General features: G+C 44.8%; 1 protein-coding gene across 4 annotated transcripts in view; it reads left to right on the forward strand.

Annotated features, from left to right (window-relative positions):
• The window catches only part of LOC139186644 (ninein-like protein), a 96,657-nt gene that overhangs the window by 16,882 nt on the left and 52,361 nt on the right, over positions 1–27,414 (forward strand). For all 4 annotated transcript variants that reach the window (XM_070801939.1, XM_070801940.1, XM_070801938.1 and 1 more), the window contains one exon: positions 20,434–20,847. In XM_070801939.1, the coding sequence (XP_070658040.1) occupies positions 20,665–20,847 (183 nt within the window). In that variant the 5' untranslated portion in view covers positions 20,434–20,664. The remainder of the gene's footprint in view (positions 1–20,433; positions 20,848–27,414) is intronic.

Below are 27,414 nucleotides of genomic sequence, written 5' to 3' on the forward strand. Positions count from 1 at the left end.
GCTCACACTCTACTCCATTGGAGACAAAAATACATCCCTCAATTCTCTTGTTTAAATTGTGGCTCTTGGAAAACAGTGTCCGAATGAAGAAATTAGCACTAACACACAAAGAACACAGTATAATCTCTCTATAACAGTAACTTTGCTTCAAATTTTTTTCATTAAGAATTATTTTTATTATCTCTCCACAAGGAAGTTATAAAAATACCTGTAAAAACATTGAAAAAGCTCTTTAAAATCCTGGAATGAAGAATTCTGAAGTATGAATTATGATACGTCTATGATTTGCAAATAAAAGAATCAAATAAATTCTACAAGTTGGAATTTCTGAATGACTTTGGTAGGAGTTTACCAGAAGGAGCTAAAACATCAGACCTTAACAATTTTCCGTTTTCATCTCAGTTGAATCTTTGATCTGTTGGCAGGCACAGTGCACACAGGAACCTGCTTCTGCCACTAATGATGGAGTCAGTCTGAGGGACAGATATTTGTATCCTGCATGCACCAGGCTCTTCCATGCAACTGACTGGAGTGGTCTTCCCTTATTTGTTCCATCATGTTTTAAATAAAAGTAAATATACATATGGTAAAACATTTAAATGGTACAAGAGGATTTAAAATAATCAGTAAATATCCTTATCTCCTATAACCTAGAAAATCTGATGTTTTCCAAATCATCAAACAGTCATATGAATAATTTGCAAAGTGAAGTCAACCTTAGAGTCTCTTCATCTGATTCTCAGGATTTATGGAATACCTTGATTCTCTCATATTTTACCTCTGGTACAGAGGAAAGCCATGCAGTCTTCTCCTTCTCAAAAAAACTAACTAGGAAAGCAACTCACACACTCTGCTCAGAGACAGCAAGTGCAGGCAACACCTTGTACCCCCTGGATCTGGTCCTAGCCACGGGCAGGGGCTCTGGTATCCACCAGAGACACGGGCGGGTGCCCGAAGCCCTGCCGTGCCCTTGAATGCCTCTGATCCTCCGGGCCAGCTGAGCATCCTTTGAGGAGAGCTCTGCCGCCTCTTGCAGGGCCAACAGGGCCTGGGTTTGCCAACTGAAGTCCACACCACGAGTGAATTTACCACGTATTTCTCTTGCCGGTGAAGGAGCGGGGATGGGGGGAGGAGTGGAGAGGAAAAGGAGACTCAAGAGAAGATAGATTGTCCGCGAGTCTCCGTGAATCTTCACCTCTGTTCTTCTTTCCTGGTGCTTACTCTTGGGACCTAACTGGTGGCTGGTGTCAGCTGCAGGGAGCTTAGAGACGACGGGCACGGCTCTCCTGGTCTCGGCGGTGGGAGAGGAGGAGACAGTCTCTCGGGGCAGGGGAAGGGACGGGAGGCTGGTTGGATGAGAGAGTTGCAGGCGGCAGAAGGGGCTCTTTCTTAGCAGCAGGCGCGTGCCCTTCTGGAGCGCTCGGATCGCCTGCAGGAGCGCATGTCTCCAGCGAGCCCGTGAACGGGAGGACGCGCCTGGACAGGGGCCGGCGGGCGGGCAGCGGGAGCCGGGCTCGCGGCTCCGGTGGGCCGGTGGCAGGCGCGCAGAAGGTGTTTCGGCCCCGGGGCTCCTTCTAGATCTGGGTCGGGGGCAGAGGCCGGGAGGGCTGGGTCTCCCCGCCTCACCCGGCTGGGTGGTACTCTGGAAGTTTGTACTCTTTGACCAGATTCTTCCAATTCCCCTCCCAACACCCCTCTGCGTACCTCCAATAACTACAAGCCCCATCTTTTTTTCTATGAACTTGTTTATTTTTGAAGTATAATTGACTACAGCACTCTGTTAGTTCCCCGGTGCACCGCATAGTGATTTGACATTTCTATACATTTCAAAATAAATCTGTCACCATGAAAGGTATTTCTTTGTTACTGACTATATTCTTCTACATTATTATTGACTGTATTGTTGATTATATTCTTAGTGTTCCATTTTAATAATTTTTATTGATGTTTTTCACCATGTATCTCTATTTTAGTAGTTGCTCTGGTGATTATAGTATTCATATTTAGCTTTTCTCTGCTTGGAAATAAGACTGTGCCACGTCAAGGGGAACATAGAAGCCACACCACCACTTAGTGCTATGTCTTCATGCATCAGAAACTGCTTCAGACAGTGTTAGAAATTTTGCTTTCTGCTGTCATACATATATACATACAAAACAGTCTCGGGACTTCCCTGGTGGTCCGGTGGCTAGGACTCTGTGCTCCCAGTGCACGGGGCCTGGGTCTGATCCTTGGTCGGGAAACTAGATCCCACCTGCTGCGATGAAGATGGAAGGTCCCAAGTGCCACAGCTAAGACCTGGCACAGCTACATAAATACATAAAAATAAACATTTCTTAAAAGTAAATGAGAAGTATAAAAAGCTGACTGCTTTAGCCACTTCTTAAAAAAAAAATTAGGGACTCCCTGGCAGTCCCGTGATTAAGACAAGGGTTCTACCCCTGGTCAGGGAACTAAGATCCCACACATTGGATGGCACAGACCAAAAAACCATAAGTCTCATATTTACATAGTTATTTGCCATTTCTATTTCTCTTTCTTTATTCTTGAAATTTGTTTCCCTCTGGTATTTTTCTCTTTGAACCTGAAGAATTTCCTTTAGCCTTTCTTTCAGAGTGGGTCTGCTAGAGAGCTCCCTTCTTGCTCTAATGCAAATGGTACAGAAGGTGAGGATTCAGCGTAGCACTGCTGATCAGTGAGTGTCCAGGGTGCCCGGTCACTGCTAAATTGCCTTGTGTGACCGTCATGGTTAGTGTACTGGAATTGCCTGGTTTCAGTCACACGACATGCGCACCACACGGCAGACAGCTGCCCTGTCCTGGGCCAAACAGGCAGAGGCAGCTGAGCTGGGATGAGTGCTGTCTGATAGCCGCCTTTGCTCCTTCTGACTCAGTGGCCCACCTGTCTTCTTGAAATTTGTGCTCCCCTTCCCTTGTGATGGAGCAAAGTCCAGACACCAACCATACGCTTCCATGGGCGCCTGGTGACACGGGAGCCCTGTGCATCAGCTTTTCCAAAACCATCAGATATTTCTCTCTGATAGTACAGAATTAAATAGGAATTTAATAGAATTCAGTGGAATTAAATAGGTGTCTTTCCCCCCTCATTAAAGAAATTTCAGGCTTTAGAAGAAGGCAGGGGAATACTCGGGGGTTTAGGGACCTCTTGAAATCATTTGAGGCCAGGCTGGCTTTTCAAAAATATTTAGTATTTATTTATCTATTTGGTATGTCGGGTCCTGGTTTCCACACGCGGGGTCTTCGTTGTGACTCTCTAGTTGCGGCTTGTTGGCCTAGTTGCTCCATGGCATGTGGGATCTTAGTTCCCCAACCAGGAATCGAACCTTTGTTCTCTGCATTGCAAGGCAGATCTTAACCACTGAACCACCAGGGAAGCACCAGGCATATGTATGCAGACCAAGATACACGACCTTCAGACACACAGAGAGGTCCCCTTCTCAGGAAGGCCTTCCCCATCTGCCCCATTTCAGGCTGTGAGTTGATGATACCCCTGCTGCTCTGTTTCTCTCATGTTACTTATCACCGTTTAAGACAGGGTTTGCTTATTTGCCAGGTTTGTCTGTTCCGTTAGTTGCAGTGTCCTAAGTGCCTAGAATGGTGCATGCTCAGTAAATTTTTTTTTTTTTTTTTTTTACCTTGCTGCACGGCTTGTAGGATCTTAGTTCCCTGACCAGAGATTGAACCCGGGCCCTCAGCAGTGAAAGCATGGAGTCCTAACCACTGGACTGCCAGGGAATTCCCTCAGTAAATAATTCTGGGATGAAAGAACAGTTTTGCAACTTGCTTTTCTTCCTTTTTAAAAAGAAGTTGTCCCTGACATCCTCCCATGGTGTACATAACCACACCGGGCATCTCCTCTCTTTTCATGATCCCCCTGCTATCCTTGGGCTTCCCAGGTGGCGCTGGTGGTAAAGAACCTGCTTGCCAAGGCAGGAAACATAAGAGCCCCAGCTTCGATCCCTGGGTCAGGAAGATCCTCTGGAGGGAATGGTGACCTACTCCAGTATTCTTGTCTGGAGAATCCCATGGAGAATCCCATGGACAGAGGAGCCTGGCAGGGACTGTAGCCTGCCATACAGTCCCTGGGGTCACAAAGAGTCAGACACAACTGAAGTGACTTAGCACACATGCGCACTGCCATCCTAGCTTGGTCCTAAAGCTACAGAGTGTGCTGTTACTGCCTGCAAGTGATTTGAGGGAAGTGACATGCTCTGGGACCCTTGAGCTTTAGGATGGAGAAGTACGGGCCCCTGACGTGGCCTCTTCTGTGTGAAGGAAGGCCGTCTGATATGCTGACGCCCCGACACAGGCCTGTCCTTTCAGGTCTTATGCGGGTCATTATATGATAGTCCCTGGTGCCTCACACAGTAAAGAATCTGCCTTCAGTCGAAACCCACTCCAGTATTCTTGCCTGGAGAATCCCCATGGACAGAGGAGCCTGGCGGGCTACAGTCCATGGGGTCGCAAAGAGTCGGACACAACTGAGTGACTAAGCACAATCTGTTGAAGGAGGTTGTACAGGTCTCATGAGTCAGAAGCTGGCAGGTAACTGCTGAAAAGCAACCGTGCTATGGAACCTAAGACCCTGGAGAGCATCACAAGGCGTTGGCAGTGAAACCACCTCCTGGGAAAAGCGGGAGGCTCCAGCTCGTGCCTCGCCTTTGCTGCTTGCTGATAGGAAATGAACAAGTGCCTGCCAGGTGCCACTGCTGTGTGATGACACGGGGGTGCAGACCAGGTCCATCTCCTTTGCTGTGCTTTTTGCAGCACTCCAAACCCACCCGCCTGGATGCTGTCTATCTCTGGCTGATGGCTTGTGATTGGCCCCCAGCACATTTCTGCAGGGGAGCAGGGCTTCTTGTCAAAACCACCTGGGTTCCAGGGAGTAGAGAATTAAAACATCTAAGAGGAAAGAATACAGGGATTGTGTCTTGGAGAAAATGGGATGGTTTTGAATAAGTCTTTGTGTTTGGAAAGGGTGTTAAGAAGGAAAAAGGCATCTGTGCAAATTACTTTGGTCACCTCCTTTAAGAAGACCGCCTTGATGGTTCATCTAGTGGTTAAGAATCTGCCTATGGTACAGGTTCCATCCCTGGTCCAGGAATATTCCATATGCTGCAGGGCAATGAAGCCCATGTACCACAGCCTCTGAGCCTGTGCTCTAGAGCCTGCGGGCTGCAGCGTCTGAAGCCCGTGCATCCTAGAGCCAGTGCTGCACAGCCAGAGAAGCCCCCGCAACGAGAAGCCCGCACACCGCAGCCAGAGAGCGGCCCCCATTTGCCGCAGCCAGAGAAGGCTCATGTGCGGCCGCGGAGACCTGGCACAGCCCAGAGTAAATACATAAATAATAAGAGCAAAGAAGATAATAGTAAATCTTAAAGAAAGATTTCAGACCACTGAAAGATTTTTAGAGGTTCCAAGGAGACAAAAATTATTATGAAATGAATGCTTAACCACTGCTTGTTATACTCAACATATTTTAAAATTAAGTTTTATTGGAGTAGAGTTGCTTTGCAATCTTACTTTAGTTTCTGCTGTACAGCAAAGTGGATCAGTTATATGTATACATATATCCCCTCTTTTTTAGATTTCTTTTCCTACTTAAGTCACCACAGAGCATTGGATAGAGTTCCCTGAGCTATACAATACGTTCTCATTAGTTATCTCTTTTATACATCAGTAGTGTGCGTGTGTCAATCCTCAACATATTTATTTTCGACAAGGTGGTTGATGGTATTGTGTACATTATTTATATCCTCGCCCCCCCCTACTTTGGATCTACTTCTATTACCTGTTAAGAAACTGGTGTTTAAAATTTCCATCTGTTTCTAGCTTTGGTTCCTTCAGTTCTTGCTTTGTTTGTTTTGAGGCTCTGTTGTTAGGCATGTGGATATTTATGACATGCCTTCCTGCTGAATTATCACTATGAGAAGTCTATCTTCTATCTCTAGAAGTCGAGAGACTTCTTCAGTATTCTTCAGCATTCTAATGTTTAAAGTATGCATGCTATGGGTTCTAACCAGTTACTTTTAAAAAATTGCAGCTTTACTTAAGAAAATGACAGTTTATTGAAATACAATTCACATACCATCAATTCACCCATTTAATATGTGTAATTCAGGGGTTTTTAGTATATTCACAGGGTTGTGCAACCATGGCCACAACAACTTTCAGAACATTTTCATCATCTCGAAAGAATCCCGCATTAGCAATCATTCTCCGTTTCATTCAGACACCCCACCCCCATCAGCCCAGGGCAACCACTTATTTATTTTCTGTCTCTATACATTTGCCTCTTCTAGACATTTCATATACATGAAATCATACTATATGTGGTTTTTATGACTGGCTTCTTTCGCTTGGTATAATGTTCTCAAGAGTCCTAAGTATTATAGCATGTTTCAGTATTTTATCCAACCATTGTTTCTGTTTTCTTTAAAAAAACTAATAGACTTTCTGTTTTAGAGCACTTTTAGGTTTGCAGCAAAATTGAATAGACAGTGCAGAGAGTTCCCATATATTGGGTTAGCCAACAAGTTCGTTCATGTTTTTCTGTAATATCTTATGGAAAAACCCAAACAAACTTTTTAGCCAACCCAATACTTCTCCCACCCCATAGCTTCTACTATGGTTGTAGTTGACAAATCTGAATATTCTGTAATATCTTATGGAAAAACCCAAACAAACTTTTTAGCCAACCCAATACTTCTCCCACCCCATCCCTCACCACTGTGGTTGTAGTTGACAAATCTACATTGATACCATGATCACCCAGAGTCCAGAGTTTACACTAGGGCTCACTCCCTGTTTTACACCTTATGGGTTTTGGAAATGTGTAATAACATGTTTGCACCTTTACAGTATCGTGCAGAGACGTTTCAGTTCCTTAAATCCCCTGTGCTCTGTCTGTTCATCCATGCCTTGTCCCCACCCCTAGCAACCACTGATCTTTTTCACTGTCTCAACAGTGTTACTTTTTCCAGAATATCATATATTTGGAATTATATACTATGTGGCCTTTTTAGATTGTCTTATATTCAAAAGCAGACACATTACTTTGCCAACAAAGGTCCGTTTAGCCAAGGCTATGGTTTTTCCTGTGGTCATGTACGGATGTGAGAGTTGGACTGTGAAGAAGGCTGAGCGCCGAAGAATTGATGCCTTTAAACTGTGGTGTTGGAGAAGACTCTTGAGAGTCCCTTGGACTGCGAGGAGATCCAACCAGTCCATTCTGAAGGAGATCAGCCCTGGGATTTCTTTGGAAGGAATGATGCTGAAGCTGAAGCTCCAGTACTTTGGCCACCTCATGCGAAGAGTTGACTCATTGGAAAAGACTCTGATGCTGGGAGGGATTGGGGGCAGGAGGAGAAGGGGACGACAGAGGATGAGATGGCTGGATGGTATCACTGACTCGCTGGACATGAGTCTGAGTGAACTCCGGGAGTTGGTGTTGGACAGGGAGGCCTGGCGTGCTGCGACTCATGGGGTCGCAAAGAGTCAGACACGACTGAGCGACTGAACTGAACTGAACTGAATGTGCATTTAAAGTTCTTCCAAGTCTTTTCACGTTTGCTAGCTCATTTTTTTAAAGTGATGGATAATATTCTGTTGTATGGATGTACTCCAGTTTATCTTTTTTTTGGCCATGCTGTGTGTCATACTGGATCTTGGTTCCCCAGCCAGGGATTGAACCCTTGCATCTTTGTCCCTTGCATCTGGAGCATGGAATCTGAACCACTGTACTGCCAGAGAAGTCTCTCTATTCACTTACTGGAGGGTATTTTGGTTATTAACAAGTTTTGGCAATTATGAATTAAGCTGCTCTAAACATTTGTGTGCAGGTGTTTTTGTGGACTTAACTTTTCATAATTTATTTGGAATTGATATTCTGCCACTTCACATGTAATATAGAAATCCTGCAAATGTGTACCCCCATCTCACCCACCTTGATAGTATAGATGTTACATGGATTACATCCACATATCTTACAAATTTGACAAGACAGTGGTTTTTTTTTTTAACTTTAGTTGTATTTTTTCCAAGTTTACAGCTTTTTTCTCTCATTTTAATCAGATATTTGGTTTTTTGGATTCTGTTTATTCCTTTCTAAAAATATAAATTTCCATCTGGCATAATTTCTCTTCAACTAAAGCATTTCTTTTAGCACAAGGCTATTTGCAGTTCTCTCAGTTTGTTTTTTTAATTGAAAATGCATTTGAGGACTTCCCTGGTGGTCTGTGCTCCCAATGCAGGGAGCCTGGGTTCCATCCCTGGTCAGGGAACTACATCTCACATGTCACAGCTAAGAGTTCACATGCCGCAAAGAAGACAAGATCACTTGAAGGATATTTTTGGTGTACAGAATTTTAGTTGGACAGAGTTTTCTTTTTGTTGTTGTTTTTAAGCATGTTAAAGATGAAGTTACACAGTCCTCTGGAGCCCATTATTTCTGAGAAGTCAACAATCATTTTGAATTATTGTGTCCTTATATGTGATGTGTTGTTTTTCTCTGGATGTTTTCAAGGTTTTCTCCTTATGTTGCTTTTCATCAGTTTGGCTGTGATGTGCCTGGGTGTAGTTTTATTAACTTTTATGCTAAATGGGGTTTACTAAGTTTCTTGAATCTGTACATTTTTGTTTTTCACCAAATTTGGGATAATCTTTGCCGTTTGTTCTTCAGTCTGTTTTTCTGCCTAATTCCCTCTCTTCTCCTCCTAGGATGTATGCTAGACTTCTGAAAATTATCTTTTTAATCCCTGAGGCTAATCTTTAAATAATTTCCTTTTCTCTATTCTTAAGATTGGATGATTTCTATTCATCTGTCTTCAAGTTCTCTGACTTTTTCCCTCTATCATATCCATTCTGCTATTAAGCCCTTTATTTGAATTTTAAAATTTCAGATATTACGGGTTTTTTTAGTTCTCAAATTTCCATTTGGCTGTTTTATTGTTTCTCTTTCTCTGCTGAGGTTTTCTATGTGTGCATTCATTAGGAGAATCTTTTTTTTCACATCCTTGAGTATAATTAAGCTGGCAAAGGATTCTAAGGCAGCTGATTCCAACATCTCACTCATTTTGAGGTTAATCTCTGGTTTTGACTTCTCTTACTCTGTCCTGGTTCTTCATTTTTGTGAGTGATTGTGGACTATGTCCTGGACATTGTGAAGGTGTATCATGGAGAGGGAAGTTTCTGTTATATTCCTCTGAAGAGTGTCCATTTGTGTTGTTTTAGTAGGCAGCGCTATTGGATTCATACTGAAAACTCTGCCTCTGGGCAGCAGCTCAAATCTCATTTCAGTTCTTTTATTCTTTTCGTTAAAAAGTATTTATTTATTTGGCTGTGTTGGTCTTAGTTGTGGCATGCAGGGTCTTTCACTGTGGCATGCACGCTAGGTTGCCCATGGCATGTGGGATCTAGTTCCCCGACCAGGGATCGAACCCAAGTCCCCTGTGTCGGAAGGAGGATTCTTAACCCCTGGACCGCCAAGGAAGTCCATCAGTTCTCTTATTCTTGACTTAGCTGCTTGGCGGTTGCTCCACACACGCATAGTTGGGTTGTCTGGTGAATTAGGTAGCATTTGCAGAATTGGGGGCTTTCTGTCTTTCCTTCTCTTTTTTGGGGGGATTCCTCACTCATTTTTCAGTTGCTATGGTTGCCCCAAACTTGGCAAGCTATCAAAACTGTTTTTTTCTATCCAAGTTTTAGCTGCTCCACCTGGTGTGTGAGTGAACTGGAACAAATTGGCCTTCTTGGGAACCAAACAACATCTGTATTCATCTCAACCTGTGGTTTTGACTTAGGATGTTGTCAGCAAGCTGAACTATTAATATTCACAAGGCTGTAATAGCTTATAAAAGAATTAACTATAGAAATAAAAGCTGTAATAAATAACATTAACTTAGTGGGTATGTTTAGAGTAGAACAGGCACCAATGAAAAGAACATTAAGTTCCGGCATAAAACATCCAGCCCTTCTCCACCCAGGCACACACAATCTGGGGTGCACAGCCTGTGTTTTTCTTTAAAAGATTGAGGTCTCATCCTGGCTTTCCTCGTGACCCATGTTTTCGTGCGAACCCAGTTGGATTTACTTCAGGCCAGTTTGCACCGCCACTGAATCAGAGGGAAGCATCTTTGCCATGGGATGATTCTTTTTTTCAAAGTTGTCTCTAAGTGGACTTCCCTGGTGGTACAGTGGATGAGAATCTGCCTGCCATTGCAGGGGAACCAGTTTGATTCCTAGTCCGGGAGGATCCCACATGCCGAGGGACAACTAAGCCCACAAGCTGTAACTGCTGAAACCCGTGCACCTAGAGCCTGTGCTCTGCAACAGAAGCCCTGCACTGCAGTGAAGAGTAGCCCCCGATTGCCGTAAAGAGAAAGCCTGCACGCGGCATCGGAACCCCAGCACAGCTATTGATTAGTTATATATAAAGTGTCTCTCATCGTAAAGGCAATGAGAAAATACCTTCCCTGTTGTTGCCCACAGGCCACCAGTTAGGGACACAGATGCTCAGAGAAGTCAGGACCCCCGTGGCCCGTCAATGCACGGCTCCCTTTAAAATGCCATTCTTCCAGCCTGTGCCTTAGATCACGCACTTCTTTTCCCAAAGTACTTCTGAGGCCAGTTTCTAGCGTAGGGACTTCCCAGGTGGTCTAGTGGCTAAGACTCTGAGCTTCCAATACAGGCGGCCCAGGTTTGATCCCTGGTCAGGGAACTTGATCCCACATGCCGCAACTAAAGATCCTGAGTGCTGCAGTGAAGACTGAAGATCCCACGTGCCTCAACTAAGACCCAGCACAGCCAAATGAATAATTAAAAAATAATAATAATTTAAAAAAAAGAGATTCTAACATAAATCAAGGATGGGAGATAACATCCGACAGCAGGAAGGCACGTCAGGTCCCCGAGGCCCTCATCCTTCCATGCAGAAGTGGGGAGATGAGTCAGTGTGGGGCTGCCCTGTTTCAGGGGGCTCTTTTCAGAGGTGAAGTTGCTCATTTGCTGGGTCCCCAGGTTAACAGTGCACCGGGGGGGGCGCTTCCCAAACCTGCCGCCGAAGCTGTGAGGATCGACCAGAGGACTGGTTGAATTCCTCTGTGTTTCCTTCCTTTTCCCAGGACCTGCTCGTCCCCTGTTCATCTCTCCTGGGTGTAGATCTTTCCAGGAGGCCTGTTCCAGTCTTCTAAGGGAGCGTTTCCAGGCCTGGCTGAGTAAGCTCCACCCCAAAGGCCGTGGCTGGGCATGGAGGCCTCCTGATTCCCACAGAAGATCGTGGGCAGATGGTGTCTCTCTTGAGTTGTGCCAACCCAGCTGGAATAAAATCTCTGGAATCCACTTCAGTGTTTGATTAATAGGGTAAAGGAGCAGTCGGCCTTACAAACCCAGAGGATCACACATTACATTTTACATATTACATATTCTTCTGGTAGATTTTTTACTTGAGTGGGAAAGGGAGAAAAGAAAAGGCTTAAGGGCAGTGGCTTTGTGCATTCACTTTTCTGTGTCTGTTGGGCAGTCCCTCTTCTTTCTTTCTTTTTTTTAGGCTCTTTTGAGTAAATGTGATATGATCCAAAGTGTTTGGAAAAGAGAGACCAGGGCCCTCTGTTACATTACATTGGATTGTTTATTAATATATGTTCTTTTTCACTGTTCTGTCAGCTTTGATTCCATTTCTGATCCACATCATTTTCATCTTTGGCTACGTGTTTGTGGATGGCCATGTGTACAGTGAGCTGGGCTAGAGTCTTATAAATACTGTCATTTGTGTCCTGAGACTGACCTGGCTTTCAACATTTTCCACGTAGGCACATTTTTAAAAACATTTCAGTGCGTTGAGGACACTGTGAAGTTGGTTGGAAAGAATGACACAAATGTAGTTGAACAGGCAACTCTGGAGCTCTGAAGTGTCAGGGCGTTTCCCTTTTGATGTTTGAGACAGGTCTGTTTGGCCGCCATGCACTGTGCACTGTACCTCTGGTTATATAATTGGTTTGCTGCTAATGGTGCATAATGCACTTCTGCCAACGTTTGCGTGGATGTCAAAGAACAATTCATGTTGCCTTCTCTCCAGTCCAGAAAAAGAAGGGAAGAGAGAACGGGAGACTGAGCAGATGTTGACCCAGACTCTGTGCAAAGGCCAGAGGGAGCCAGGAGACAGTGTCTGTGGTGAGACTGGTTCCAGGGTTCTAGGTGTAAGAAGTGTGGCCCCTGAGGCCTGTGTCCCTGAGACCTCATTCCCTGGACTCCTGCTCAGTGATGAATGGAGCCCAAAGATGTGGTGATGGACCTGAGAGAACCAGGATGTCAGAGGATGAAGGTGCCTTGGGCCGTGAGGTTTGGCCTCCTTGTCTGATGTCTCAGGAAGCCCAGGCTCCAAGAGCTGAAGCACTTTAACTGAGGCCTCACAGCTGCTTCGTGACCAGGCCTACTAGCTGGGTCATCCCAAGAGTGGCAGCAGAACTCCTGAGGACCTTGTGCTTCGGACTTGAAAGGGCCTCTGTCCGATACACTGTAGATGTCTCCATCATTGTATCTGCGGTCTTTCTTTGGTCCCACAGCTGAGCTACAGGGCCTGTTGGCCTCCAGGTGCAGCCCAGCAGGTGGCCCTGGTCTGGTGTGACTGTGTCCTTGTAAGAAAAGGAGATTAGGATCCAGACACATACACACAGGGACGCCCACATGAGGACACAGCAGGAAGGACAGACATCCCAGAAGAAACCAGCTCTGCCAGCACCTTGATCCTGGACTTCTAGCCTCCAGGACTGTGAGAAAATACATTTCTGTTGTTTTAAGTCACCCAATGAATAGTACCTTGTTGTTTTGTTGTTGTTGTTGTTTGGCATTTATCTTCTGACTTTATTATTTTGTTCATAGAAATTTTGACTTTTAAGCAAACTCCCCACACTTCCCACTCTTTTAAGGATGATGAAGAAGCTGTATTTCATTCTAGATGTTTCATAGATTACTTTTTTTTTTTTTTTTTGGTTAAAATTTCTGATTCTTCTGGAATTTGCTGAAAAGAATGAGATGGGTATTCTTTTTTTTTTCTTTTTAATATGGCTAATCAATTTTTTGGATAGCATTTTCTTTCTTCCTTTTTTTTTGGTCAGTGCTGAGTTTTCATTGCTGCTAGTGGGCTTTCTCTAGTTGTGGTGAGGGGGGGCTCTGCTCTCTAGTTTCAGTGCCCAGGCTTCGCACTGTGGTGCCTTTTCTTGTTGAGGATTATGGGCTCTAGGGCACGCGGGCTCAGTAGTTGTGAAGCATGGGCTCAGTTGCCCTGTGACATGTGGAATCTTCCTAGATGAGGAACCGAACGCATGTCCCCTGCATTGTCAGGCGGATTCTTAACCACTGGACTACCAAGGAAGTCTCGCTATCTTAACTTCTAACACTGCAGGTTAATTTTTTCTTCTCTTCAACTTAATGCAAGTGGAGTCTTGCAATATCTGCTTCTTCCATCATGTTTATAAGATCAGGGTTGTTATGTGGCTCATTCCTTTCCATGGCTTTACAGTTTCCCAGAATATGCCTCAAATTACTTATTTTTACTTTTGTTTGTTTGGTTTTGGCCACATGGCTTGAAGGACCCTAGTTTCTCCACCAGGGATTGAACCCACGTCCCCTGCAGTGGAAGCACAGAGTCCTAACCACTGGACTACCAGGGAAGTCTCCACTTATATTTTTACTATTGATGGATGTTTGGATTGCTTCTGGTTTAGGGTACAATGAATAATGTTGCTTAAGAAAGCATGTCTTTTGGTGCACAAATCTATGGTTTCTATTGAGTTGGATCCTCGGTGTCGAATTGCCATGTTGTAGGGTGGATATGTATTTAGCTTTGGAAGATAAAACTGAGCAGGTTTTTAGAGCTGTTGTGTCAGCTATACCCCTACTAACAAGTTCTGAGCATTCCAGTTGCTCCACGTCTCTATCAAAGCTTGATATGATCAGTCTTTACATTTTAGCCAGTAATGTGGTATACTAACAGATCTTTCCCACTGTCCCCCAAAGTCCTACTTTGAAGCATTTTCCAATGACTGTGGTGTAAATAGTCCTCCCAGAGCAGATTTTAACCTACTAACTTGATGCCATTGAGACAGAGGATGGAGCTGTGAATGGTCAGCATGAGCAGCTCCAGCTGCCTGGGTTTACCTGATTGGTACATCTTGAAAACCATCAAAGTCTAAGACAGGAGAAGAAGACAGTGGGGAGTCCATGGGGCTGCTCCTTGGTCACTGAGCTGTATACAGTGTATACAGTTATAAGCATCGGCAGGGGTTTCCCTGATAGAGGGTCTCACCTTGAGGCTAAGGAAGCACCACACACTTGGAGCGGCAGGAGATGTTCCCTTCCCAGCCTGCCTTCGCGCTTGTCCGCTCCATCCACGTTCTTCAGCCGACTGAGGAAATCTACCTCTGTACTTAAGTGTATGATACCAGGTCCTCATGTGTGAAATGGGTGATTGAATGGCACCCTTTGGGACCACCCTTTTCTGACTCTGATATTCTGTAACATTATTCTCAGATTGAGGGTCACAGGCAAAGTAGATTATCCTTGGGAAATCTGGACTGAATAACAAGGTTACAGAAATCACTCATAAAGCAGCCAATAAGAGTCCACGTGAGGAAGACAGCAAGGGTGGACCGTGACTGCCAGGCCTGCTCGGTGTTGAAAATTCAAGTTTATGCTCATTGAGATAACGAGCTGTTACGTACTACGTTGGTACAATGGCCATCTACTATAACAAATGCAGCTAGGTGACAGATTTCTTTAAAAATTCATGGTACTGAACTGCCATATGACCCAGCAGTCCCACTGCCGGGGATACACACTGAGGAAACCAGAACTGAGACAGACACACGTGCCCCAGTGTTCATCGCAGCACTGTTTACAATAGCTCGGACACAGAAGCAACCTACATGTCCATCAGCAGATGAATGGACAAGGAAGTTGTGGTACATATGCACAATGGAATATTACTTAGCTATAAGAAGGAGCACATGAGAGTCAGTTCTAATGAGGCAGATGAAACTGGAGCCTATTATACAGAGTGAAGTAAGTCAGAGAAACAGCAATACAGTATACTAATGCACATATATGGAATTTAGAAAGACGGTAATGACGATCCTATATGCAAGGCAGCAAAAGAGACACAGATTAAACAACAGACTTTTGAACTATGTGGGGAAAGGTGAGGGTGGGATGATTTGAGAGAATAGCATTGACACATGTGCATTACCATATGTAAAACAGATGACCAGATCAAGTTTGCTGCATGAAGCAGGGCACTCAAAGCCAGTGCTCTGGGACAACCTAGAGGGATGGGGTGGGGAGGGAGGTGGGATTGGGGTTCAGGATGGGAGGACGCATATGCACCCATGGCTGATTCATGTCTATGTATGGCAAAAACCACCACAATATTGTAAATCCTGCAATTAAAATAATTTTTTTTTAAACCTTGAAAAAAGTCATCATGTTGAGGGAGATTGGGCAGCAATGATTAAACTGGATAAACCCCAAATTATTTTGGGGGTCTTTAGAATCAGAAGTCTGTTTTAGCAAATGCCCTTCCATTGCACTCACTGTGGTTCCTTCAGAAGGAAAATTTATCACTGCTTATACCATGCAACTGCTGTTTAATATTTGGGTAGAAGTGCAGAAAGTTAAATTTAGAAATTCTAGTATAGGGAATTCCCTGACAGTCTAGCAGTTAGGACTCTGTGCTTCCATTGCAGAGGGATCAGGTTCTATCCCTGGTCAGGGACCTAAGATCTCACAAGCCGTGAAGTGCAGACAAAATTAAATTAAATTAAATGGACCACACTGCCTTAAATAAAAAAATTCTACTGTAAAAAAGACTCCAGTATGTGTGTGTCTTTGTATGCTATGTAAGTTTTTGTTGAAATCTGGACGTTCTGATTCTCCCACACCTCAGACATTAATGATTTTTATTAGTCGAGGACTACAGTTGTCTTTGTGACTTTTCGAAGCTATTTTTGCAAAGTGTGTTCTTTGTTGTGCGTGGTGACTGACGTTTCCATTCTGCGATGTCTGCAGCCAGTCAGTGACCTGACAAACGCCTCCCCTGCAGTCTTCCTGCTCGTCTTAGCCTTCTCCTAGATGCTCTGAGGGCTTCCCCTGTGGCTCTGTGATAAAGAACCCGCCTACCAATGCAGGAGATGCAGGCTCCCTGAGTAAGGAAGATCCCCTGGAGAGGGAAATGGCAACCCACTCTAGTATTCTTGCTGGTAAAATCCCATGGGCAGAAGAGCCTGGCAGACTACAGTCCATGGGGTCACAAAGAGTCAGATATGACTGAGGGACTAAACAGCAATAACAGAGATGCTCTGAGGGAAGTACTGCAGCCCAAGGAAGCTGACCCCAAGGCCAGAATCTGCTCCACGTCCTCAGTCACCAACAAAACACACAATTCCAGATTTTGGGTGACATGGTCCAGATTGCCCGCTCTTGTTCCAGCCAAAGGACTCTGGGCTGCTGTCCTCATGGCTCTGGTCCCCACGGCGTCGAGGGTGGTGACTGGCTCCTGCTCACCGCTCTCTTACAGAGATCAACAGCCTGTTTTCACCACCTTGCTGTGTCTGATCTGGTTCTAGAGTTTCAAATAGTTCCTTCCAGTCCCTCTTTACAGCTCAGTTTTGCTCTGGTGGAGTTTCCTCCCCTGCCACTTTGCATGACATCACCATTCCCCCGTTTCTCATTTAAAAATTTTTTTGGCTTTGCAGTGTGGCATGTGCCCCCTGCATTAGGAGTCTTCACCCCTAGGCCACCAGGGGAGTTCCCCCCGCACCAGCTGTTTTTACTCACACATTGATGATCTGTAGCCTATCGGCTCTGACACTAGGGATTCAAAATTGTAGTATTCCAGTTCCATCATTTCTTCTACACTGCTACTGGCTACTTTTAGTAAAGAAGAGAAACTATTGCTTTCTTTATGGTAGAATTTGCTAGTTGAATTTAAGGTAGAAGCTGATATTGATACTGAGAGTAAGGTTTTCTGTATTTGCATACATATAGTGATACACATAGAGAAGCTCATTTTTATATGTAGAACCTTATGTGGATAACCTCATGTATGCTGCTGCTGCTGCTAAGTCACCTCAGTTGTGTCCGACTCTGTGTGACTCCATAGACGGCAGCCCACCAGGCTGCCCCGTCCCTGGGATTCTCCAGGCAAGAACACTGGAGTGGGTTGCCATTTCCTTCTCCAGTGCATGAAAGTGAAAAGTGAAAGTGAAGTGGCTCAGTCGTGTCCAACTCTTAGCAGCCCCATAGATTGCAGCCTACCAGGCTCCTCCGTCCATGGGATTTTCCAGGCAAGATATATATCAACTAATTATGTAGATGTTTTATAACCACTGGGAGTATGGCTATAATCCCAGCATGAATATAAGTACATGTGATTATAAAAATCTTTAGGGAGACTTCCCTGGTGGTCCAGTGGCTAAGACTCTCTGATCCCAAGTCCAGGGTGCCTGAGTTAGATCCCTGGTCAGGGAACCAGATCCCAAATGCTGCAACTAAAAATTCCCATGTGCCACAACTAATACCTGGTGCAGCCAAATAAATTAAAAAAAAAAAAAATCTTTTGGAAGTGCGAAGTTTTTGCCCAGTCTAAATAACTACTTTGTAGGAAGAGCAAAGACTGTGTTAATCGCCAATTAAATGATGCATCAGCTTTTTTTATATTGTTGGGATTGGAAAATCCCTTTGATAAAAGTGATGGCCTCTCAAGCTTTATCGCTGAGATGGGGCTGACCTTGGCAAAGTAAGTGAATAGTATATGTTTTGAAAAATAAGAAAAAAAGCCATGAAAACAGCTAATGCAGAGATTAATCCTTAAAGCTCAGAACTGCTGAAGTGTGAAGTTTGATTACCAATCCCAAGGCTATTTGACATGGTGCCCAGACCTGCTTTTCTGGAACCCAAGGCTGGGCTTCAATATTTAATCAGAGTTGTAACATCTCTCCAGATACAGAACATGCCATCTAGAATGCGACCTTGGTGCTGCTTGTTCTGGGTTGGCACACTTTTACAGGATTTTTTGGAGGACCTTGTTTGGAGTTGTTCTGGGTTGCAATGCTCTGGTTTCACACAGCACACCCAGCTGCTTGTGAGAGGCCATAGTCCTTCTCCCTGTCTTGATACCCAGCAGATTTCCAGGGCCATGGATTAAATTCCTTCATCGCTGTGCTCCAGTTAAATGCAAACCTACACCTTCCCTCATGGCCTCCAGAGGGCTGCGTGGTCCTGCAGAGTGCTGGTCAACCACTGTTTCTTAACCAGTGTTCAGCTTGTTTGAGGGCAGGTTTTTCTCCCCAGGATGAAAACAGGGTTTTTGCCTCACCTGGTAGCAAAGTTTATGCTCCAATTTTAAATAAAGTTTTATAGCATTCAAATTACTGAGAATCTACAGATTCCAACTTCAAAATAATCAAACCGGAATAAGCCAATGGCTCCTCTTTATCTGGAACGTTGAATGTGGCTGGTCTTTCTAGTGATTTCCATGCGCGGACCTTTATGTATTTGTAGAATCTAGAAAGGATTAAATAATTTAGCTTGGGTGAAGAGAGAAACTGAAGAGGGCCTTGGACGTTCTATTATTTATAAGGATCACTTGGCTGTGAGGCCTGCACTTCACAGGTGAGTAGGCCTGGGTGCCAAGGGTGGGCAGTGCAGGGCACTGGACCCCGCCTGAGGGTCCCCTCTGTCTCCCTTCCAGGGTCCTGCGTGGGGATTCTAGGGGACAGCGTTCTTTGACCCCATACACAGGCTGGGGAGTCTGAACAGAGTTGGAGTAATATACTCCTGGCTCCCTGCTGGGAGGGACAGGGTAAAGCCCTTCTTCTCACCTTCTTGTTCTGTGTTTGGGTTGATCCCTTTTCCCCATCAGGAGGGAGGGAGGGAAAACATTTCTGGAAACAGGATTTGAGCAACTGGGAACCTGGGGACCCGTGTGCAGGATGGTGATTCTGCTGTCCTTTGTGGTGTGATGAGCACAGTAGAAAAGATGTCATAGTTCCGAGGTGTTTAGAGTGTCCAGTGACTTGTCCTGCCCTTTTCTAGGACTCTCGAGTCTTGGGGAGGCCAGGGACATCAGCGTGGTTGATGAGCCCTGGCATACATCCCAGGTGGAGGCACCCTTTCAGTTTTTCCAAACCTTCCTGCCCCATCTCAGCGCTGAGGTTTGCCATGTTGAATCTTGGCTGAAAAAAGACCCCCATCCTGGGGTAGAAGGATGGCTCCTGTGACCCGAAGCAGTGACTCCTTTCTCCCAATAGTTTTCCCAGCGTTTTGAAATCAGTATTGTGCTGTGCTTAAGTCACTTCAGTTGTGTCTAACTTTTTGCGACCCCTTGGACAGTATATAGCATGCCAGGCTCCTCTGTCCATGAGGATTCTCCAGGCAAGAATGCTGGAGTGGGTAGCCATTTCCTTCTCCAGGGGATCTTCCCAACCCAGGGATCCAGCACACATCTCATAATTACATCTCCTGCATTGGCAGGCAGGTTCTTTACCACTAGCATCACCTGGGAAGCCTAAAGCCAGCATAAGGAGTTGGGGCAGCGGCAACCCACAAAGCGAGGAAGTGGGGAGGCATCACCAGGGACCCAGCTGACCCTCCCGGCCTGTGGCGAGGACAGTCGATCGCCCACGCTTGGTCCCTCGAGGGGCGCAGCACGCCACAGGGGCGTGGAGGGACGAAGGGGTGTCCCCCATCACGGGTCCCCTCCCCAGCGGCCGGGGAGCAGGTCCGGGATGCCAGCCAGTCTGGCCCTTATCTTGGATGGAGGTTAGGAAGTATCCTAGCAAAGGGCGCCTGAAGGGTCTTTTGTGCCTGACCTGTAGGATGCTGGTCTGAATCACCAATGGCGTATGCCTGGATGGCCGAAGACAAAGCACCTGCTCTGTTGGGTCAGGGTCTCAGTTTCCTAGGGATGAGGGAAAGGAGAGGAAAAGAAGTGTTTCTGAATGGCCAGGACTCAACTGTGATGTGCAAAGCTGGCATGACCGGGGTGACAGTGGGCCAAGGGTGGGGGCCCTCGCCCCTGAATCAGCCCGTGAGTGGAATTGGGAGGGGGCTATGGTCCAGCGAGCCCCCTCAGGATAGGGCTGGCTCATCACTTCTCTTGAGAGGGCTTTCGGTGCCCTCTGACCTCCAGCCCCACACCTGAGTTCTGCCCAAGACTGGAATCCTAGGGCAGGAGTGCCAGGCACCCAGCAGGTCCTGTGTGTAAGTGCATAGAGAAAAACACAGAGTGAATATTTGCCAAAATAGTAATAATGATATTTTTTTAGGTGATGAAATTTTGGATGACTTTGGTCCTCTTTATACTTACCTGTTTTTTTCCTGATTATTCTGTATTAGGTACTTTTTTTTTTTTTTTTAACAGAACAAAGTAATTCTGGTTTTTCAAGCCAGTAGAGGATGGATTCCCTGCAAACACGTCTCTAGCCTCACTGACCTCCTCCAGCCTTGCGCACCCTGAGCAGACCCTGGTGCCCACACCCCAGCTCTTACCCTGCCCTGGACCACACTGCCTGGCGCCCCAGGACAGTGGAGGGAGGCGAGGGCCAGTCCAACGGCGCGGCGTCTTCCTGTCCCGCACGTGGCCTGCGATGGGATGGACAAAGAGGAAGAGAACCACTACGTTTCGCAACTTAGGGACGTCTACAGCAGCTGTGACACCACGGGGACAGGCTTCTTGGACCGGGAGGAGCTGACCCAGCTCTGCCTGAAGCTCCGTCTGGAAAAACAGCTGCCTGTCCTCCTGCACACACTTCTCGGAAACAACCAGTTTGCCAGGGTGGGTACTGGACTTCATTCTCACAGAGAAAAGCATGGAGAGCCCGTGGTGACAGCTATGGGCGTCTGAGAAACACCAGTTGACTAGAGATACTCATCAAAGCAAAGTTAGGAGGAAATGGGATGCTATTTTTCCTTTTATGGAACTCTTGTGTTGTAGAAAGGGGTTTCTTAAGATTGCCCTTTTTTAAGCGTAGTAACTTCCAGAGATTTGTTTTTGTTCCGTTTTTCCAGAAAGATGTTTAACGGCTGATTTGTCCGGGGAGTGGAAGGTTGTTATGGATGGTTCACAAAGCACAGTGGTCTGTGTACAGCTCACGTGCTGGGTCATTCAGAGGCAGCTTCGAAGTACCTCGAAGGCAGATTGTCTCATAAAATTGCCCAGTGTGAAATTTGTCCAGCAGCTGGACAAAACATCGTGCGTTGCTGTTGCAGGAACGAAGGCTTCCTGCCTTCAGAGGTGCCCTCTGAGTGTATCTGTCCCAGATAGGAAGAAAGTGTGCGTGGAGTTCTTTTCTCTAGGAAGTTCAAAGTCGCCTAGAAAGGTCATCTGAAGCCTGGAGCACGCCTTGCTTTCCTGAGGGGAACACTGAGAAGCTTCTTGGTGTTCTGTTTCTTAAATGTGTCCAGATGTAACATATTCATTTTATGCTTGTAATAATGAATTTTTTTTTTTTTTTTTTTGCTGCCCTCTGTCGTTGCTGCATGTAGGCTTTCTCCAGTTGCAGCAAGTAGGGGCTGTTCTTCGTTCCTCATTGCAGTGGCTTCTGTTGCAGAGCCTCGGCTTGAGAGTACAGGCTCAGTAGTTGTGGTGCTTGGGCTTAGTTGCCCCACAGCATGAGGGATCTACCTAGACCAGGGATCGAACCCCATGTCCATTCCGTTGGCAGGCGGATTCTTAACCATGAGACCACCAGGGAGGTACGCATGTTCATTTTAAAACCAGAGCCTGGGAATTCCCTAGTGGTCCAGTAGTTAGGAATCTGGGCCCGGGTTCAATCCCTGGTTTGGAAATTGAGATCCCACAGACTGAAAAAAAAACAAAAAACAAAAAACAAATAAAAAAGCAGTGCCTATAATTACAGGCACTTCATCTTACCTTTGAAGGAAGAGTATTTTTCCCCCCACAGAACTTAGTAAAACTGGTCTCATTTTGAATGAGAAAAAAAATTCCAGCCTGAGTTGGTTCTTGAAGAACAACCTAAAACCCCTCTCTGCTGGCCCCGGGGGAGCTTCTAGGCGAATCTGACTCCTGTTACTCCCCCAGAGCCCGGGTGGTCAGTGCTGTCAGCAGAGCTGCTCCTGCGGCGAGGAGGACTCTGCCTCACACGCCCGCCTTACCCTGCTCGGTCACCTTCCCCTCTACTGCTTTTTCTTTATGGACTTAAGGCTCAGGTGTGGGAACTTCCCTCATGGTCCGGCGGTTAAGACTCCGTGCTTCCACTGCAGGGGGGACTTGTTCCATCCCTGGCTGGTGAACTAAGATGCCACATGCCATTCGTGGTGTGGCCAGGAAAAAAATCAGGTGTGATTTTGATCGCTCATGTCCTAGCCCCTCTTGATATCACCTGGAATTGCATTCAAGGGCTAGGTGAGCAAAAGGCACATTTGTGAAAATCACCACTGGATAAAACAGCATAAACAAGTTATCTGGTTTCCTTGATGTTTTTTATCCTGGCCCCTCCTCCGTTTGTGAGCTGTGATGGGAGAGGACACAGAAACACAGTCAAATGGTATCAGATAAAACAGCAGCACACTCAGCCATCAGATTCCCTCCTGCTTTCTTTTTTGTTGTTGTTGTTAACGCTACACAGCTTGTGGGATCTTAGTTCCCCAACGAGGGGTTGAACCTGGGCTCTTGGCTGTGGGAGTGCAGAGTCCTAACCACTGAACCACCAGAGAATTCCCAAATCCCCTCCTGTTTGATGGCTCAGAAGAAAGCTGATAAGTATTATCAAAGATGCAATAGAAATCTGAGATTGGATCAGACAAAATGGCCGTTTCATTCTGCTCCCATGTAGTCAACAAGGTGTTTTTTTAAAATATTTATTTATTTATTTCGCTGCACCAGTCTTCCCTGTGACATGTGGGATCTTTAGGTGGGGCATTCAAACTCTTAGCTGCGGCATGTGAGATCTAGTTCCCTGACCAGCGGTGGAGCTGGGTCCCCTGCATTGGGAGCTTGGAGTCTTAGTCACTGGACTACCAGGGAAGTCCCTCAACAAGTATTTTTGAGCACTTATTATGTGCTAGGCAACATCTAGAAGGTAGGAGTGTAAAATGAAAGCAATATAATATCTCTGTGAGATGAAAGCTATGCAAGAATATTCTTTCTAGTATTGATCCACATGGCAAAAGTCTGGACACAGCCTTTTCAGTATGAGCTTAGTTAAGGTCCATATAGTCAAGGCAGTGGTTTTTCCAGCAGTCATGTATGGATGTGAGAGTTGAATCATAAAGAAGGCTGAGTGCCAAAGAATTGATGCTTTTGAATTGTGGTGCTGGAGAAGATTTTTGAATCAAAAGGAGATCAAACCAGTCAATCCTAAAGGAAATCAACCTGGAATATTCATTGGAAGGACTGATGCTGAAGCTGAAGCTCCAGTACTCTGGCTACCGATGGGAAGAGCCAACTCATTGGAAAAGACTCGGATGCTGGGAAAGATTAAGGGTGGGGAGGAGAAGGGGACAACAAAGAATGAGATGGTTGGATGGCATCACCGACATGACATGAACTCGGGCAAACTCTGAGAGATGGTGAGGGACAAGGGAAGCCTGGTGTGTTGCAGTCCATGGGGTCGCAAAAATTTGGACATGACTTGTGACTGAACAACAATACATTAATAGATCCACCTGATGAAATTGATGCATCATCCTAAAAAAGAGAGAAGAGGCTTCAGACTTTGTCATATTAGCAGTTTAGCAAATTCATGCCCACCTTCCAGTGAGGGCTACTAGAATGGTAAGTCCATACAGCACAGGGAAGAGTAGCCCCCACTCGCCACAAATGGAGAAAGCCTTCAGGCAGCAAGAAGACCCAGCACAGCCAAAAGTAGATCAATAGAACTTTTTTTTAAAAAAGAAGAAGGGTGAAAGAATGTCTCCTTGAGAAGGTGAATTCTGCTCAGTTTTGAAAGGATATAGAGATCAACACATCTGATAGACATTTGTTGAGTATTTACAATGTGTTAGCTAGTTGGGGAGCCAGAAGATGAACACACATATGAGCAGTCCACCTTCAAGTCTGATACGTGTGTAACCCAGGTAGAGACGTTCCACAGCCAACAGCTGCGTTTAGTGCTCAGAGGCAGCAATAGAAATGTGCTCATTCGAGTTCTGTGCCAGGTGTGGGAAGCATGCTTGGACCTACAGCCCCAGGCCTGCTTTTCTAGCATATTCCGGTGACATTTTGACCTACAAGTATCTCTTGTGTTGATTTCTTTCTGTGTGACTTCAGGTGAAGCACAGGTAGAGAAAAGAGTTGGGAAGTGTGCAGCTCAGTGAACATCCGTTCCAAGCATACCTGGGCCCCCAGCATCCTGCATCCCTCCTCAGGTGCCTCTGTAGTCCCTCTGGCCATCTTGATGAGAAGAGCATAGATTTGTTTGCCTGTTTCTGAACTATATACAGGTGGATGTATACAGCACATGCTCAGTGCATCCTCTGGTTCTTTCACTCAGTATCATGTCTGCAATCTATATTCAGATAGTGTCGGTCAGTGTCAATATGTTGTCTCTGTCAGTGTTTTATTTCCCCCTGTTGTCGTCTTTCATTGTCTGACTGAATCACAGTTTATTTACCCATTTTCTTTAGGCACATCTGGATCATTTCCAATATTCTTTTAATAAATTATGTTTTTGCTGAAAAAAGAATCAAAGTGAAATTAAAACATTTCAGACAATCACACTAAAAGAGCTTAGCACCAGCATACTTAAGAAAACACGCAAGTCTCAAAGATCTATTTCAAATAGATGGAGAACTATCCCAGGCAGAAGGTTGGAAATGAAGGAAGAAATGAAAAACAAGGTGGAAAATATTTGAATAATTCTAAATGAACACTGACTATATAAAACAAAAATATCTTGTAAGGAGTTAAAATAAATGATAACAAAGGCACAAAAGTATCAGACAGGCTTTGTGTTGTCCCTGAAGAGGGTAAAACTGGTTAATATGAAAGCTTCAAGCTCCATAAGAAAGCTAGTCTCTAGGGTAAAAAGCATTACTGAACTGAAGAGGGTCGGCATTGTATAGTGACAAAAGATTCAATTTACCGAGAGGATATGAATGTATATTCTGTGACTCAGCAATCCCATTCTTAGGTGCGTATACTCCAGAGAAACTCTTGGGACATATATGTGACTGTTCAGAGCTTTTTTTTGCCCCCAGTGTAGGGGCGGGGGATTTAATCAGGAAAGGAACCTTGGTGGAGGACTAGCCTACATGCTGGCATGTTCTCTTTCGTGGTGGGTAGTGAAGGCATGGATATTTCTTTGTGTGTTAATGTTTGTGGTCATCAGACACGTCTTTTCTGCACCTTTTTTCTAATTATGTTATCTAACTTCCTTTTATGGAGTTGTTAATAGTGTTTTTTGGTGAAGGGCTTATGACTCACTCTTTTTTTAAAATTTAAATTTATTTATTTTAATTGGAGGCTAATTACTTTACAATATTGTATTGGTTTTGCCACACATCAACATAAATCCGCCACGGGTATACACGTGTTCTCCATCCTGAACCCCCCTCCCACCTCCCTCCCCGTACCATCCCTCTGGGTCATCCCAATGCACCAGCCCCAAGCATCCTGTATCCTGTATCGAACCTGGACTGGCGATTTGTTTCTTATATGATATACATGTTTCAATGTATTTCTCCCAAATCATCCCACCCTCTCCCTCTCCCACAGAGTCCAAAAGACTGTTCTATACATCTGTGTCTCTTTTGCTGTCTCATATACAGGGTTATCGTTACCATCTTTCTAAATTCCATATATATGCATTAGTATACTGTATTGGTGTTTTTCTTTCTGGCTTACTTCACTCTGTATAACAGGCTCCAGTTTCATCCACCTCATTAGAACTGATTCAAATATATTCTTTTTAATGGCTGAGTAATACTCCATTGTGTATATGTACCACAGCTTTCTTATCCATTCATCTGCTGATGGACATCTAGGTTGCTTCCATGTCCTGGCTATTATAAACAGTGCTGCGATGAACATTGGGGTACACGTGTCTCTTTCAATTCTGGTTTCCTCGGTGTGTACGCCCAGCAGTGGGATTGCTGGGTCATAAGGCAGTTCTATTTCCAGTTCTTTAAGGAATCTCCACACTGTTCTCCATAGTGGCTGTACTAGTTTGCATTCCCACCAACAGCGTAAGAGGGTTCCCTTTTCTCCGCACCCTCTCCAGCATTTATTGCTTGTAGGCTTTTGGATCGCAGCCATTCTGACTGGCGTGAAATGGTACCTCATAGTGGTTTTGATTTGCATTTCTCTGATAATGAGTGATGTTGAGCATCTTTTCATGTGTTTGTTAGCCATCTGTATGTCTTCTCTGGAGAAATGCCTCTTTAGCTTTTTGGCCCATTTTTTGATTGGGTCTTTTATTTTTCTGGAATTGAGCTGCAGGAGTTGTATATTTTTGAGATTAGTTGTTTGTCAGTTGCTTCATTTGCTATTATTTTCTCCCATTCTGAAGGCTGTCTTTTCACCTTGCTTATAGTTTCCTTTGTTGTGCAGAAGCTTTTAAGGTTAATTAGGTCCCATTTGTTTATTTTTGCTTTTATTTCCAATATTCTGGGAGGTGGGTCATAGAGGATCCTGCTGTGATGTATGTCAGAGAGTGTTTTGCCTATGTTGTCCTCTAGGAGTTTTATAGTTTCTGGTCTTACGTTTAGATCTTTAATCCATTTTGAGTTTATTTCTGTGTATGGTGTTAGAAAGTGTTCTAGTGGGAGACTTTAATACCCCACTCACACCTATGGATAGATCAACTAAACAGAAAATTAACAAGGAAACACAAACTTTAAATGATACAATAGACCAGTTAGACCTAATTGATATCTATAGGACATTTCACCCCAAAACAATGAATTTCATCTTTTTCTCAAGAGCACACGGAACCTTCTCCAGGATAGATCACATCCTGGGCCATAAATCTAGCCTTGGTAAATTCAAAAAAATTGAAATCACTCCAAGCATCTTTTCTGACCACAATGCAGTAAGATTAGATCTCAATTATAGGAGGAAAACTATTAAAAATTTCAACATATGGAGGCTGAACAACACGCTGCTGAATAACCAACAAATCACAGAAGAAATCAAAAAAGAAATCAAAATATGCATAGAAACGAATGAAAATGAAAACACAACAACCCAAAACCTGTGGGACACTGTAAAAGCAGTGCTAAGAGGAAAGTTCATAGCAATACAGGCATACCTCAAGAAACAAGAAAAAAGTCAAATAAATAACCTAACTCTACACCTAAAGCAACTAGAAAAGGAAGAAATGAAGAACCCCAGGGCTAGCAGAAGGAAAGAAGTCTTAAAAATTAGGGCAGAAATAAATGC

The sequence above is a fragment of the Bos indicus genome, chromosome 13 (assembly GCF_029378745.1).
Source record: "Bos indicus isolate NIAB-ARS_2022 breed Sahiwal x Tharparkar chromosome 13, NIAB-ARS_B.indTharparkar_mat_pri_1.0, whole genome shotgun sequence".
Taxonomy (NCBI): Eukaryota; Metazoa; Chordata; class Mammalia; order Artiodactyla; family Bovidae; genus Bos; species Bos indicus.